At 36.1% G+C, this 16,732-nt stretch overlaps 1 protein-coding gene across 6 annotated transcripts in view; it reads right to left on the minus strand.

Moving 5' to 3' along the window:
• phf14 (PHD finger protein 14) overlaps positions 1 to 15,902 on the minus strand; it is a 101,581-nt gene extending 85,679 nt beyond the window's left edge. For 3 of the 6 annotated variants that reach the window (XM_077196073.1, XM_077196071.1, XM_077196075.1), the window contains exons 1-4: positions 15,799 to 15,888; positions 14,356 to 14,466; positions 12,658 to 13,301; positions 8,284 to 8,425 (exon numbers count right to left, since the gene is read on the minus strand). In XM_077196073.1, coding sequence (XP_077052188.1) covers positions 8,284 to 8,425; positions 12,658 to 13,301; positions 14,356 to 14,466; position 15,799 — 898 coding nt within the window. In that variant the 5' untranslated portion in view covers positions 15,800 to 15,888. Of the gene's footprint in view, positions 1 to 8,283; positions 8,426 to 12,657; positions 13,302 to 14,355; positions 14,467 to 15,798 lie in introns of all 6 variants that reach the window. The other 3 variants (XM_077196074.1, XM_077196072.1, XM_077196076.1) reach the window with 3 other exon arrangements.
• Between the last annotated feature and the right edge of the window lie 830 nt (positions 15,903 to 16,732).

Consider the following 16,732-nt stretch of genomic DNA (forward strand, 5'->3'; position numbering starts at 1 on the left):
TTGTCTGGTTTGCACTAGACCAAGTTTTAATAGTCTTTCCAATTTAAACACAGTGATGTGACAGAAGACGGTGCTATGAGAGGGTTTTCATTACTCTGACTTCTGGGTTTTGTGCTGTAAACAATGTTTTCCTAAATAAATGCATTCGATCTAAAACTAACAGTAGATTACACAAGAAACCGTTCCAATCTTTTTTTAAATAACGGAATTGTTTGTTCGTGACATTCGGTTCCATTAATGAACGACTCTGAATTATTTAATTTTAGTGAATCAAATGCATACAGTTCCAACTTACTGTGTTATGTTCTACTTAAAGCTCTGATGCTGTACTTAGACTGGTTGGTTATATGACAAAATGAAAAAAAGAAAGAACAGAAAAGAACATTAAGCATTTTTGTATTGCGATATATTGTGACACAATATATTGTTTCTCCCTACGTTGATATTGTTCACTGAAATTAAAACTGTTAAAAATTGTTTTCAGTAAATGAGAAATTATTTAATTATTTCAGTACTTTCAGTTGAAATTAAATAAAATATACAAGCATTAAATGAAAACTATTAAAATGTTTAACTGAAACAAGTGCAAGTACTAAAATTACTAAAACTGAAATAAAAACTGTTACATGAATAAAAACAAAAGCTAATTCTAAATATGAATAAATGCTAGAATAGTATATAAATAATACTAAAATATCCCGGTTTGGAACAAATAAATAAATTCCTTTAATATTGGTAATATTTACTCTGGCAATATTTCGGTTTGATTACAATTGTCCAAACCCTGCAAACCCAAATTTGTCGTCAGTCTGGTAACTGGTTTGATTCAATGTGATTATTTAAGATTCACAATCATTTTACAACTGAAATTAGGTGAAGAACTGTATTTTGCATGAACACATAATACACTCAGAACTATTGAAATCATGTAAATATAATAATCGACACCTTTAATAGTTACTATTAGACGTTATAATCCATCTATGCATTTGTTACATCCCCAATGATCACATGCACATTTGAGTGACTATTAACCAAGCATAAATTTGGATATGCAAGCAGGAGTAAGTGTTAATTGAAAAGTTACTGAAGAAGTGAGACAAATCAGAAGACAACATAAAAAACAAACAAAACAACCATATTCCTAAGGACAAAATTTTACCAAAAAACCCATTTAAGCAAGTAACTAATTTAAATGAATTGCACATGTTTGGGGAAATAATTAACTTAACGGTCCAGAACTCATTAGGGTCTTACTGAAATCAATACCAGCAGCATGGTAATTGGTGTTCCAATGAGTGCAAAGCCATTACTGAACAATGTGATGCTTTTTACTGTGGTATGGTTTTAATAAACTCACTCCACTGAATGACAGTGGCAACCATTACAACACAGCCAGTAAAAATCCTCTTTTTGTTTTAATGAACTACTAAAGGACATAAAACCAACAAACAAGTCGGAGGCGGGAAAACAAGGACTCATAATTAGCTTGAATAGCCTTTGCAGACCAGATCAAGTATGGCGGGGAGTGTCTCTTTTAACAATTCTCGAGTAATGACGAGCGTGCAAATTGAGCGTGTTAGAGTTAGATGCTAATCAAAAGCATTGTGCGGGGCTCAAACGGAAAATACGCTTCAACTACTGGCACCAAGAGGCTCCAGACTTCCTCTCTGCTCTGATCGTTCATGAGTCTCCAGCGAATTCTCTGATAGAGTCTTTCCCTTTAGAGTTTGAGCGAGGCCATATGCGAGGTCAGAGCCTCCACAGACTGCCGAGCTTCAGAGTCACGCTGTGAGACACTTGTGCGCATCTAAGGATGACAGCTTGTCTCTTATCTTCGGTGCTGCTCTTGTGGCCCCTTTGCTCCATTACTTTATCATTCCATTTTTCCTGGCTCCTTCCCAAGAACATTTCCGAACAGCGGAGTTATCCAAATACCGCAACGTTAAGCAAAACTGCCACTTGAACTGTCCCTCGGTAAATGGGCAGATTAGAATCTAAATCCTTTGTTTCGGGAGCAACCCATGCTCCCCACAGTCTGAGACGTGACATCCCATTTTTTACTGCGCGAGTCTGCCGAAAACAGACTCTTCTCAATGCTGTTCAAAAGCTCTACGGCTTTGGCAGAGGCAGCCTGACCCAAAATAGCTGACGTGAAGAAACGGCAGCCGATCGCTGGTTTGGGACAAACTACCAGAAGGCCTTACGTTTGTCTGTATGCGAAGTGCAATACAGAAACGACGCCTTATTCAGTGGCTCTTGTCTAAAGGTCACCTTTTCAAACTAGTGCACAAATATCAAGCGAGCATTTGTGACAGTCAGCAATGAGGGCCGCCCCAGCTCCTGGACCAATCATGCCCTCTCCCACTGGGAATAATGGTACCACAGAGCAGTTGGTACTAGCAGGTGGCAAGCGACTGGCCCAGGTCAAGTATTTTGTTCTGAAACAGCTGTCCAACCCTTTAAAAGCTGCTAGCTTTCTCCATCCTAATGTGATCTATTTGAAAATACCATTTAAGTGAATACCATTGGTTCAGTTCAAACTATTGTGAATGTTACGGAGTAAGACTAGTGACTAGGGAAAATTCACACAAAAATGAAAGTCTTTCTTTTATCTGCGGAACACAAAAGATGATTTTTTTTTTTTTTTGGTTTATGGAAGTCAATAGTCACATAAAATGTTTGGTTTCCAACATGGTTTACACAAAAAAATTCAAACAGGCCTGGAATGAGATTAAGGGTTTTTTTTTTCTCATGAATTTTCATAGACAGTGAATTTTCTCATGAATTGTCCCTTTTAGTCATTGTAAAGCATTTGAATGATAGTACTAACCAAACACTTACCAAATGCAGAATGTAAAATCGTATCTAGAAAATGGCAGGACTTACAATACTTCATACCTACTTCACTTTAATTGCTATTTCAAAGTATTAGCATTCTCAGACAGTCTTTGAACTAAAAAAGAAAAGAAAAATAATGTTGTTGAAGGCTGGTCAGTACAGCAATATAAACCAAGTGATGGTGAAAAAAAAAAACAATAGATATTCTGCTCTACCATTTTAATAGCAGAATTGCATTTAAAACACCAGTTTTGAGTGCAGACAGCTTCGTTAATTAGGAAATGAGGCATTTTTAACAAAAGTACAAGGTTGTTTAAAATTTGGTGCAAGAATTCAAATTGTGCGGTTGCAGGTCCGTACATGTCAGCTATTTTACAACAGCTTTGAATGTGGCTCAGTGTTATGCAATATGAGAAAAGCCATTTTTCTTCTTTTTTTTTACTGATGCCAAACTCATAATTAATGTAAATAAATTCGTCTTTCCCATTTCGGAATCGAAATAAATATATTTACTCTGTACTATTATAAACAAAAATATCCAATGGTTGTGTAATATATAAAAACGTATTTTTCCTGCAAAAATTGTGATATGTATTTATACCACAAAATTACTCAAAGTAGATGTAGCGTGATATGCGCTGTTAATATGAAATGACACCGTTTTGGTCATGCCACTTCAAAAAGTCCTGAAATATTCTTTCTTTGTAATATATATATATATATATATATATATATATATATATATATATATATATATATATACACACACACGTATATACCACTCCGGTGACAAACGAAAGAGAAAGAGAGTGAGGGGAGGAGAACTCAAACAGCTCATGAAGCAACAGAACCGCAGAACATGTTCTGCACTCCTCTATAGGGCTCACTGCATTTTATACTTTCTATTTCACTCCTGAAGGGGAACGAGAGACTGTGTATGAATCTGAGAGGAGTGCAGCTATAGGAGCTGACACCACAACACTGCTCTTGGCACGGTAAAAGACTTCTGGATGCTTCAAGGTTGCCCTCTGATTCAGTGGCACTAGGTTATGAAGTAGCATGTTTCAGTGAGTTGGAGTTGACACTAAAGGGGGAGGAGTGAATGTGAGCGCCTGAACCAGATCCCTTGTGTGTGTGTGTGTGTGTGTGTGTGTGTGTGTGTGTGTGTGTGTGTGTGTGTGTGTGTGTGTGTGTGTGTGTGTGTGTGTGTGTGTGTGTGTGTGTGTGTGTGTGTGTGTGTGTGTGTCTTCTAACCAGAATGGCAGAGCCAGTGACTGATTTAACCATTTTCTAACCCAGACACGCTATCAGTTTGAGAGTGCAGCTTATTTGACTTAGATAACACCACTGACAGCTAAAAACCAATACCAATACCCAAAATTGCTCAATACAAACAGTTGTACAGAAACACTATTGCTCATGCTCCCTAACTTTTGTGGATTTCTTTGAGGGAATATCGCAAAAATAAAACAAATGTAATGTAAAATGTAAAAAATAAATAAATGTCTGAGTCACATTTAACCACAGAATCACAAGAAAAAAAATATTATAATAATAATAATTTGAATGGAATATATATATATATATATATATATATATATATATATATATATTAGTGCTGTCAAACGATTAAAATATTTAATCGCGATTAATCGCATTAATGCCATAGTTAACTCGCGATTAATCGCACATTTTTATCTATTCTAAATGTCCCTTGATTTCTATTTGTCTCATTATTTTTTCTAATTTTAATGCTCTTATCAACATGGAAAAGTGGATCAGCAGTAAGTTTGTTCTTAGCTGTGGTATCCATGTGCTTCTGTCTGAAGTCATCCATTGTAGAGCTTAGATCGGGCCCAAAAAATCAAGCCCGACCCGAGCCCGTGCGCATTGTGTCCGAGCCCGGCCCGACACATAAACTGTAATTATGAGCCCGAGCCCGATTTAAACCCGTCCATTTTTTTAATACGTGGGTCGTTATAACTGACGTTCTCAACTACTTTCTATGTTACTTTCTCCCGCCCGCAACATTTTTGTCCCGCTCCCGCCCGCAAATAGACTCTTTTTTTGTAGGCTACCTCCAAATACTTTCGCCTACGTGTCGCCACCATACACATCAGCATAAATGCTCCTTATAAATTATTTGTTATTAAAGCATTAACACACAAACCACTGTTATAACATAAAAGCAAGCAGGCTACTGAGTGCATGGTTTGGCATTACTGAATGCGCGCAAAGTGCGCTCCCTTAATAATTCCTAAAAAGCTGACATCAGTTCATCACAATCTCACACATCTGTTATTATCAATGAAGCTGACTGCACAATGCATCTTTCATAATATATACACTTTGTTTGTTATAATTTGAGGATTTGCCAGTATACAGAATTCAGCACTGAACAAAAAGTCAGTTTTGAGCGGTGAGGGGAGTCTATTTTAAATGCTTCTGATTGGCCATTGCGTTCAAGAAATCAACACATATGTCTGTGATTGGATACATCCCTCAACGCTGCAAACATGTTATAAAAAGAAACTCTGGCCTGTAAATTGTTTCTATTTAGTTTTAGTTGTTCTTGTTGCTTTTCTGCAACATATGAATAAAAATGTATTAGTTTTTATGTTTTATTCATAGATATTTCTAGTTTGCGGGAGTCCCGCGAATCTTTTTATTCTCCCGTATCCGCACACAGAGTGAGTGCATTACCGCTCGAGCCCGCCCTCGCACTCGGCCATCAAATCTAGTCCAGCGCCGCACTCTATTGCGTTGAGAGTGCACGTCTCTAGATCGGCGTCTCGCGCTCGCGCCATCCACTCAAAACGTAACGTTAGCCTACTACTCTTTGGCCGGCGCGCAAGCCCAAACAAGTACGTGCGGCGTGCCTGTTGTTTTGTTTCCGGTCTAGCTATCCGGTGTGATGTTGTAGTTGTTCTAACGTTACTAGTTGTTGCAACAGCATTTGATAAAAATACAAAGTTTGCTTGGCCAAAAAGAGCGTTAATTTGCGATAAAAAAATTGACGCCGTTAAAATGTGTTTGCGTTAACGCCGTTAATAACGCGTTTAACGCACAGCACTAATATATATATATACACACATACACATACACACACATATATATATATATACACATATATATATACACATATATACACACATATCTATATACACACATATCTATATATATATATATATATATATATATATATATATATATATATATACATACAACGACACATTAAATTGATCAAAAGTTACATTAAAGACATTTATAGCATTACAAAAGGTTTAAAGGTTTCTATGAAAAAAAAATATTAGGCAGAACAACTGCTTTCAACATTGATAATAATAAATGTTTCTTGAGCAACAAGTCAACATATTATATATTTTTTGAATGATCATGTGACACTAAAACCCCAAACTTTTGAACACTAGTGAACGGTATTTAGCATAACAAAGCTTGAAATTGAATCAAACACGGATGATTTTCATAGCAGTTTTAGCCCTTTTTTTCCCACAATGTAAAAAATGGCAGAATGCTAGAAATCTCAATGGTAATCAAAACTGGCTTCATTCTCTTTGAACAAAATATAATATAAAAAAATAATATAATATATAATAAAGTAATCTTAATTTCCATTTGATTTTGAGGTGAAATATTCCCCAGGAATTCACCCATTTAAAATCCACTGGGAGATTCATCGAGATGGAACATAAGCTGTACTGTATGGGAGAAACCGAATCCATGCTTTACTGAGTGTATATATTCTTTGTTTGCCACCTCTTAAACCAATCATTGCTGTGTGTTAAGATGAAAGGACGAACAGGAACATGCTCTATAGATGTAATTAACTAATGTGTCCTCACCAGATGGAATCTGAGAAGCAAGCAGATAAGTAGGTAGTCATATAACTGATGCTTTTATCCAAAGTGACTTACTTATTTCAAGGACAATCTCTCCAGGCATTAATCGTGTTGCTCAAGGGCACAACAGTTACTGTTGTTCCTTAGGGGGCTAAAACCGCAACCTTTTGATTTACTCTGAAAATCCTGATCCTTTGGTACTACGCCTCACCATATAAAACTAAAAACACTTCAAATTCAGCATGAAATAAAAAATTACTGTCTCTATTTTCTAAATGTATCTAATGTATCTTAAATCTTAATGTGAACAATTCATATGGTTCATTGTTTTGTTTGTTTTTACCTCAAAATGTTGAATCAAAATGTTATAATTCAATCCTCTGGTGAAACGACAGGCTTCTCTCTGGTAACGTATGCTGGACTTCTCCAATGAGTTGATTCGCTTTCTTACAATAAACTGCAAGCTCACACTTTTTTTTTAACATGACAATACAGAAGAAAGGATGTTTTTTCATTGTGACTTTATATTCATTATATTGCCTTTATAATGCTTGCACTTTGTCGCATTTTCAACCATTTTATTAAACTAATGTATACTCACAAGTTCTTTAAATAGAGAATTTGTACACTGAGATCATATAACCAGCCAAATGTTGTAATTAGTTTATTTAAAAGCTGATTTATTGACGGTAATTTAATTTCTAATTATACCTAAAATACGTGGACAAAACTGAATCTCATAAAACTTCAATGTATTCAAGCAGAACAGACTTCTACTTTTTTTTCCTAGTGTAGAACTACCTGTGAGGCTTTTGCAAATCAACAGAACATCAGCCAAAAAACAAGAAGCAAATAAATAATTAAAGAAATAAATCAATGAGTAATTGAAAAGTAGTGGTGACACATTGATCCAGCCTGCCCGGCTGGTGTTAAGTGGGTCTGTCTGAATGAGACGGCCACCACTAAAAGACGGTTTAAAGCGTAATTGATTTTAGTTTCAAAGAGTCAGAGTCACAATGAGCTAATAATGTGGGATGATGAAGATCACTCGCCTTTCTGTGTTTATTCTCCTCAAGCTGAATTGACAATGCAATCTTGTGTACGGAGACACGACAAGCTTATGCCATGACAAGTTTCACAACAAACTTGAGAGGAATGGAAAATTGCCTGAACCTTTATTCGTATCTAACCGAAAAATAACTACCTAAAATGTCAGTGTTCTAATTCATCCTAATAATAAACCAGTGGTTTCGACTTTCTAATGTAAATGTAAGTAATAATTCTAATTATTATTAGTAACTCAGCTGGATGACATTTGCATGAATTGGATGGCATTTTATTGCATATTCTTCTCATGCGGATATACATCCTTTTACTCGGAATTTCTATATGTAAAACCTTTTGCATTTGCAAAAGTGATTGCACCTTTAGGATATTTTGTCCAAGTTAGATAAAGCTCTGAACTGCAAAATGGGGAACTGAATATTGAAATATATTCTAAAATTAATTTTTCTAAACTTTGTGCAAACATTTGAGATCAATATTTGAGTTCAGTTTGTGGTGTCAGAATGTGGGATTTCACCTTCATGCACGGTCACGCCACAGTTGTCACACTGGATGATCTCATCCGCATCTTCGCTGTTGTCTCCCAGACACACGCAGCAGATAAGGATGTGCTCCATCCGCTGGGAGCTCCAGGTCTGGGCTCGCTCCAACAGAGAGTCCTGAGGAAGCAACGGATAATTTAGCAATCCAACTCAAGTTAGGGATGTTACAACTAATAGGACAAGTCCACTACCAAAATCCAAATATCTTCCTCTGAAAACAGTTCTCGGATCAGTGTGAAAAAAAAAACCTGAGACAAAAAAGTAAAGCCACTCAAAAGCTTCTGCTCTAATTCCACCTCTGAGATTGGAAGATTAGTCAATCCTATAAACTGAAGTTCTCAGATAAGCCCATTCACAAGGATTGCTCTTTTGTATCAACAATCTGATGCTATGTGAGCCAATGACTGGATTATCTGAGAAATGCACAATAATACAATTGCATCTGAGAATTCAAGCAGGTTCCTTTTCATGCAACTAAACTTTTGGACAAATTTAAACAAGTGGATAGATCAACTATTTGGATCAGACTAAATGTGAAAAATAGGGCACGCATTTACCCAGTTTTCAGTAAATGATGGAGACAGATGGCTAGTTTATTTATTAATCAAATCTGAACAGTACTCCGTAAAGCTATTTGCATTAAAGGGACATTCGGCAACTATTTCAACCTAATAAAACCGTTTAGAAATCATTTGGATGGTTTAATAACCTGTTCTGGTGAGAATGGTGACTTTCCCCACTCCCCACAGCGTTCCCAGGCGGAAAACCAACCTTGCAACATGGGGACTAACGTCCCGGTAAGTTGGAAACAATAAGTCTCGTGAGAAGCGAGAACCACAAACTGCTTTACGGCAATTCGACATAAACACACACGCCGCCCTCGATGTGTATGATGTATTACCCACCTCGGTAGACATAGCTCCGCACGATAAAGTTGGCCGGCTCGGATAATAACAAATGCACATGAGCAGCGGTAGAAAGGGGGAGGAGGGGCCGCAAGTGAGTTTTTTTTACGACATTGTTGTGAAATATACGCCTCAGAGCTAGGGTTGGGCGGTATTACGGTAATATCGTATACCGCAGGGTCTTAAAATAGCAACGGTATCAGTTTCAATACCGTCATTACCGGCACTTATATATAATATATAAATATAATTTATTCAATGCCTAAAAATGCTTATGTAGTTGTCATCAAGTGACAGTGTGGAGGAGAAAGAGAGAGAGAGAGAGAAGGCAGAGGCGGTTAATACTGACGAGGCAATTTGTAAATGTTGCAATAAAAAAGGTGACCGTGAGAGATGGAAACACCTCTAACCTAATGTCGCATCTCCGAAACAACCACCCACTCACTGCTGCGAGGATGCATTTTGCCCCGAGTTCATTAAATAAGTGCATTATTTGTTAAAATATTATAATGTTTTTTTTTTTGGTTTTTTTACGTTGATAATGAAAACTGAACAGCACGAGTAAGATGGGATGCATCGGGAGTCAGACATTGACCACTTAATTAAGTTTCATTTTGTAAAAGGCCTTTCTTTAAAGTGAATTTCGTTTTGTATAAATTGCATCTTAATTTTAATATTTTTTTTATCAACCAATTGCCTGGATTTAATAAATAAGAATATAGCAGCAAATATAGCAGACAACATAATCATGACATGATCGTGCGCTGGCGCGCTGCGGTCACTTGCATTGAAATCTCATCATAAATTAACCGAAACTCAGTGTATGTCTCACAGACATGACAGATAGGCCTATATCTAAATAAAGCTTGAAATTTCATTAAACGAAACAATTCAAAACGAAAAGAAATAGGCCGCTCGCTGATTATTTAATCCATGATGTGCATTTTTCTCTATGCGCGTTCATACGGAGATGGCGATCATCAAATTCACTAAACGAAACAATTCAAAAGGAAAAGAAATATAGGCAGAATACTCTCTGATTAATCCATGATGTGCATTTCTCTCTATAGGCGCATTCACTACGGAGATATCAATCGTCAATTTCTTTAACAAACAAAATTTCTTTGAAACAATTCAAAACGAAAAGAAAAAGGCTAGCCTCTACCTTCTGATTATGTAATCCATGATTTGCATTTCTCTCTATATATGCGCGTTCACTAGGAGATGTCGATCGTCAACTTAATCTTTGCAGCACTGACAGAAAAGTTGTATGAATAAAAATCAATGGACACGTGTCACCGGATTTACAAATGCACTTCTTGCTTGTTGCTTGTTAATTTAATTGAAATTAATTAATAAAATGAATACTTTAATTGCCATAATTAAAATAATTAAATATTATTAAGTGTCCCATTTTTGCTTATTTATAAATATTTATATCTACCACCCCCTCAGCACCTGGGTTAAAAAATTATTTGGCGCCACCATATTATAACGGCCCACGTATTAAAAATAGTCGAGTCTAAATAGGGCTCCGGCTCATAATTACATTTAATGCCGTCAGCCGGGATCAGACACAACGTGCACGGGTTGGCCTTGATTTTTATTTTGTTTTTCGATCTGGTATTCAGTTTCTGAACGGTGTAGGCACAAGCCAACAGTTTGGTGACGCTGTCTGAGCCTTATGTCATCATTTTTAATTAGTCACGGTAATACAAAATTTGGATACCGCCCAAGCCTACTCAGAGCTGTAGGGGGAGCTCGCTGAGAAAACATGCGACAACAAAAGTGAAAATCAGCGAAGAAATAGCTAGAGTTGCTGAATGCCCCTTTAAAGAGTTAGTTCACCCCCCTCCCCCCCAAAAAAAAATTTAAATAAAAATAAAACAAATAAAACAATTCAATTACACACCCTCATGTCGTTCCAAATCCCTAAGACTCCCCGACACAAGGATGAATAAATTAGGAAAGAATTAACATTTTTGGGTGACCTATAACTTTAATTGTAGGGTGGAATATAACTGAATCTAAACAAAGTATCATCTGCAGCATGAGGTAAATATATCTGAACAAACATGAATGAGAATACCCCCGGAAGATTGCATCAAAAGCAACTTTGATAAATACATAAGATAAAGTCCATAAAGTGTGGGGAACATAATATTGAGCATTCTGAAGAATGTAGAATTCATGTTTTTTTAGTATGAACAAAGTAAATAAGGCGTTGCTCTATCTGATAATGACAAGTTACTTAATGTAAAGAATAACATATTTTGAAAGAAGCCTTTAATGCTCACCAAGGATCCATTTTATTATCTTAAACAGTAATATTGTGAAACATTATTACAATTAGGGCTGCACAATTAATCGAATTTCTAATTGCGATTACGATTACGGATGCCACGATTACGTAATCGTTCAAAGCCACGATTACAAAAGAAAATCAACTCTGTGTGTGTGTGTGTGTGTGTTTAGAGCATAATTATGTTATGAGAGGCGAATCACGACTACTTCAGAAAACCCAGCACAATATGACATACCAGGCAGTGACGTAAATGTAAGCTGAAATAAAAAGACTTTCACCTCAGAAAAACATACTTTACTGTCCTGTCCCGTTATAGCTTACTGTGCTCGTAGCCCGCACTCTTCAATTGCACGTGCAAATGCGGCGGCACGCTGTGTATCGCTTCACTGTATAAAGTGCAAAAGAAACTACGAACTACGTCGTTACACTTTGTGTTATTTTTTATATTTTTAAATGACTGTGGTGGCTAATATCAACATTGTATTAACAAAAACTAATTTGGGACTGCTATTTAATTGCTTTAGCATAGTCCTAATGTTTATCTATTAGTAGTCTTTGCTATTAGTCATTCTTACAATTTATGTGTATGTTAAGTAAAGGGGGACAGTACTTGTGTGTGTGTTAACAACAGTTAACAACTTTTGTGTAAACATGTATTATAATATGCCTATATATATTCAATGTAAATTGTGATAATCGTAATTAATAATCGCAATTACAATTTCAAGGAAATAATTGGCAATTATGATTTTTGTCATAATCGTGCAGCTCTAATTACAATTTAAAATATATATTTTTTAAATATAGCTAATTGACTATTGTGATGCAAAGCTGAATTTTCAGCATCATTACTCCAGTCTTCAGTGTCACATGATCCTTCAGAAATCATTCTAATATGCTGATTTGCTGCTCAAGAAACATTTCTTATAATTACCAATGTTGAAAACAGCTGTGCTGCTTAATATTTTTATAAAGCTGTGATACCGTGATGCAGGTTTTTTTACGGATTTTTTGATGAACAGAAAGTTGAAATGGAAATCTCCCATAACATTATAAAAGTCTAAATAATTAAAGTATAATTATTATTTAATCTTATTGACCCTAAACTTTGAACAGTAGTCCAATATCAGAGACTTTACCTCATTGCCCTTTCCATGAGATGTGCTGTGGCTGTCATTGGTCTCCTCCTCATCAAATGCCCCAGTGTTCTTGCCTGCTTTTCTCTTTGGTTTCTTCCCTTCTTCCTCACTATCACTGCTACTAGTCTCGTTTTCATCATCCTCATTGTCCTCTTCATCACTACCACCATCATCCTCCTCTTCATCACTCCCTTCTTTCTCCTTCCCAGATGATGCCTTGCCTTTCTTTTTTCCTTGCGTGGGCCTCCAGTCATTGTCATCCTCGCTGTCATAATCATCCATTTCGTTTAGCTCTTCCATCGTAGTGAAGTCCAGCATGGGCCGGTTTCGTCTGAGGTTCCATTTTTTCGGCTCTCCTGAGGCTTCCTCGGCGGTACCACTACCATTTGGTTCTGTATCTGAGGATTTTTCTCCTTTTCTGCGATTCTTGGAGGTTCCCTCTGTTTCTTCGCTGCTGGTCTTCTCAGAGAAAGACTGTTCCTTGGCTTTTTCCTCTTCTTCAGTGTCTTCATTCAAATCTTTGGTCTCTTCGTCATCTATGCCCTCTTCATCAGCTGAGCCAACAGCGTCAGAGTCGCTCTCAGATCCCGCAGCGCTGTCATTTGAACCCTCCTCATCACTCCCGTTGCCGGTGCCCTCTGAACCTGGGACACAACAGAAATTAACTTAGTGTTTTGTGCAGAACAAAACATACCTCAAAAATATTCTGCTGACAGCAAGCGTCTGTTTCATGTACAATGGATCAACAATTTATAAATATTTAAAATGACAAAAAATATATAACTCAATATACAACTAAAATAGTTTTTTAACAGATTCTTAACTTTTTAGGATTAAATACATGGATCACAAAATATATTTATATACAGCTAATAATGGTTACAATTTTGTGTGGTTTGATTTTGTGGTTGTGGTATGTGTGTATATATATGTTATGGTATTTGTTATTGTACTGTTATTGTATTTGTTTTCCATTACCTTGCTGCATGTTGAATCATAAATACCAAAATAATTGTTATTTAATTTGAGTGAACATTCAACAAACATACAAACTCATCCTTTCGTGTAAAATTAACACCATGCATTTAACCCGTCATGAACTATAAATGTGAAGTTGGTAATTAATGCATTGTATATTTTTTATACAGCATATGGCAATGATATATTGCCCAAACAGATTAATGGGATTAATCTGACCAGAAATTGAATGCAGCAAAACTTCAAGACCCAAAGGGGTCAAAGTGTTAGAATTTCATTATCAGGTTGCAGATATTTCTGCACTTTTGTTGACAGCAGCTTGATGGGATAGCTTTGCGTTAACCTCCAGTCTGTCATGGTGATATGGAGCCATTGCTTATGTGACTCCAGTGTTAGTAATGCATTACAGGAGGTCTAATCTACAGGCAGGGGGAAAAAACAGTGACACGCATGGTGATGAAGGTCTCATCTCCACCTCAGCAGCTGTTTTCATGACAGGTGAGAAAACCCAAGCAGGGGCCCAGGTCTAAAATGGTCATGCGCAGTATAAATAAATGCATGCAACTATCAGTTATGATTTGACTATTTTAACTGTATGAGATTTGCCATCATTACTTGTCATTATTTTACAGATCTAACTGATCAACAATCCCACTTTACATTTGTATTATACCTACCACATACATCAATGTGACAAGAGGTTGTTTTGAGACTATTTACCTGATGCATCTCCAACTTCAAAATCACTGTCATCTGAGCTGTCATAGTCCAGAGCATCCAGCAGAGAGTCAGCCAATGGCTTCACCTGCCGCCGCTTCGACCCCCGATCCACTAGTTAAAATAAGATTTACATGTATTTAATAAACTAACTGAAACAAATGTTTAAGAACCTAGCTTACTAAAACTGAAATAAAAAACTAAATATAATTATTTAAAAAATAGTAATGCAATCTAAAGTTAAAAAACTGAAGAAATAAAACTAAAATTAATTTAAAATATTAATAAATAGTGTAATAGTAACTAATACTAAAGAAACAATTAAATAAATGTACAATTACAACTACTAATTGTAAAGAAAGACTTGCCAAATGAGCTGAAAGCGTGTCATTTTTGCACCAAATCTGTAGGCCTATATGTATGTGATGGTGGTGATGGCGCAATGGATAAGACACATGACTTTGGTGTGAGAGACATGGGTTCGAATCCACTGTGAGACACCATTGTGTCCCTGAACAAGACACTTAACCCCTAGTTGCTCCAGAGGCGTGCGACCTCTGACATGTATAGCAATTGTAAGTCGCTTTGGATAAAAGCGTCAGCTAAATGAATAAATGTATGTTTGGATGGATACAAATGCATTATTTTATACAAATTTCCAAACAAAATATTCAATACAAATGTTTAGAAATTAAATCGGTCATACAGCTAGCCTACACAGACAGACAGACCGACAGACAGACAGACAGGCAGGCAGGCAGACAGACAGACAGATAGATAGATAGATAGATAGATAGATAGATAGATAGATAGATAGATAGATAGATAGATAGATAGATAGATAGATCATAAAGAAATTAGTTTACGTAACGATAATATCTTCCTACCGTGTAAACATTATCTAACTACACCCTTATGTTCTCTGACTTTAAATGTATGTCCACGTTGTTTAAACAAACTACTAATACTAATAAACTATAAATAACGACAGACAGTGTCTGTGTCTCAAACTCCCGTGAACTACAGTTCAGTTCACTCATACATTATTATGTTGGCTAAACATGAAGCACAGGTCTATGACGCCTTGAGATGCTGTCACGGCAAATCACAGAGAAACAAGTCTGTTTAGTTTGCTAAGCTGGGTAAAGAAGCTGTTTCCTGAAGAGACGAAAACGCACTGTGCTTTATAATCTAAAATAAGGTGAAAAAAGCGTAGAACTGTTGATATTTCATAAGTGATACTATGTGTTTGTAAAGCTGAATGACAGAGAGAGCAACTTCACATCAGTTAACGTTAGCCAACAAGCTAAAGCAGCAGTAGCTTCATGCTATCTATTAACGCTTTATTCTCTTATTTCACACCACATTTTGTAAATTCTGATGGTGATTATGTTGTGCTATTTTTTCTCTTTCAAAATGTATAATATAACAGCGAGGATTACTCACTTTATGGGATTTTCGCGTTTGGATAGCTTGGACAAAGGTACAACGAACGCCTCTTCAGCTCATGTTATGCGTAGTACGTCTACAATAATGTGTATCACGTGTACACATTGTGCTGACGTTCAGCTCACAAAGTAGGAGTTGGAAACCATAGCAACCCGCCGCATCAGTGAGTTCTCCAGAGAAAGACTTGCCATCGCCTTTGCATGTTCACCAAATGCTCCACAATCACGTTGATTAAATAAAATGTCATTTAAATAAGTAATTTAAAAAAATATTGTTTATTTTATTATTTGGAACAAATGTAGAAAAATGTGTTCCAACCACAGATCTATATAGAATGATTATATGTTTATACTTAATTATTTTAGTGTGTTTGGAACCAATGATCTATATAATGACTATATATAATTATATAGATCAGTGGTTCTAACACACTAAAATAACAAATTATATAACTGAATATATGAAACATTCATTATGTGGCCCTGCCCCTTTTCACGGCCTGTCTTCTGGTTTGTATTTCCACAGCATGAATTTAAGATCTTATAGCCTACGGATTTATTAATGAACCGCTCATTTTGAAAACATATCGGTCTGCTGACATTTATTATGACATCCGCTTCAAACAATACAATGTCCATGATAACTTTTGTTAACTCTAAAATAAGAAAATCCATGCACTTCATCAGCTATGTAAATATATAGAGCTGACACACAAAAAACACAAGTTCAAACACACAATTCTAAAGACATTGAATGAGTATGATGATACCGTAAGTGATTCTGAAGTAGCCTATGGAACAAGTCTGAGAGCCATGAAAGATAAAAATAAAAAAAATACAGTGAAATGTGAAGTGCACAGTTTTATTTAGGTTAAATTCAAGACTCAGTTAGGTCTATGTTTCATGATTATTGTTAGTACTGAAAGTTTTAG

This window comes from Siphateles boraxobius, unplaced genomic scaffold (assembly GCF_051911475.1).
Source record: "Siphateles boraxobius isolate OS27281-9 unplaced genomic scaffold, OSU_SipBor_1 35, whole genome shotgun sequence".
NCBI lineage: Eukaryota > Metazoa > Chordata > Actinopteri > Cypriniformes > Leuciscidae > Siphateles > Siphateles boraxobius.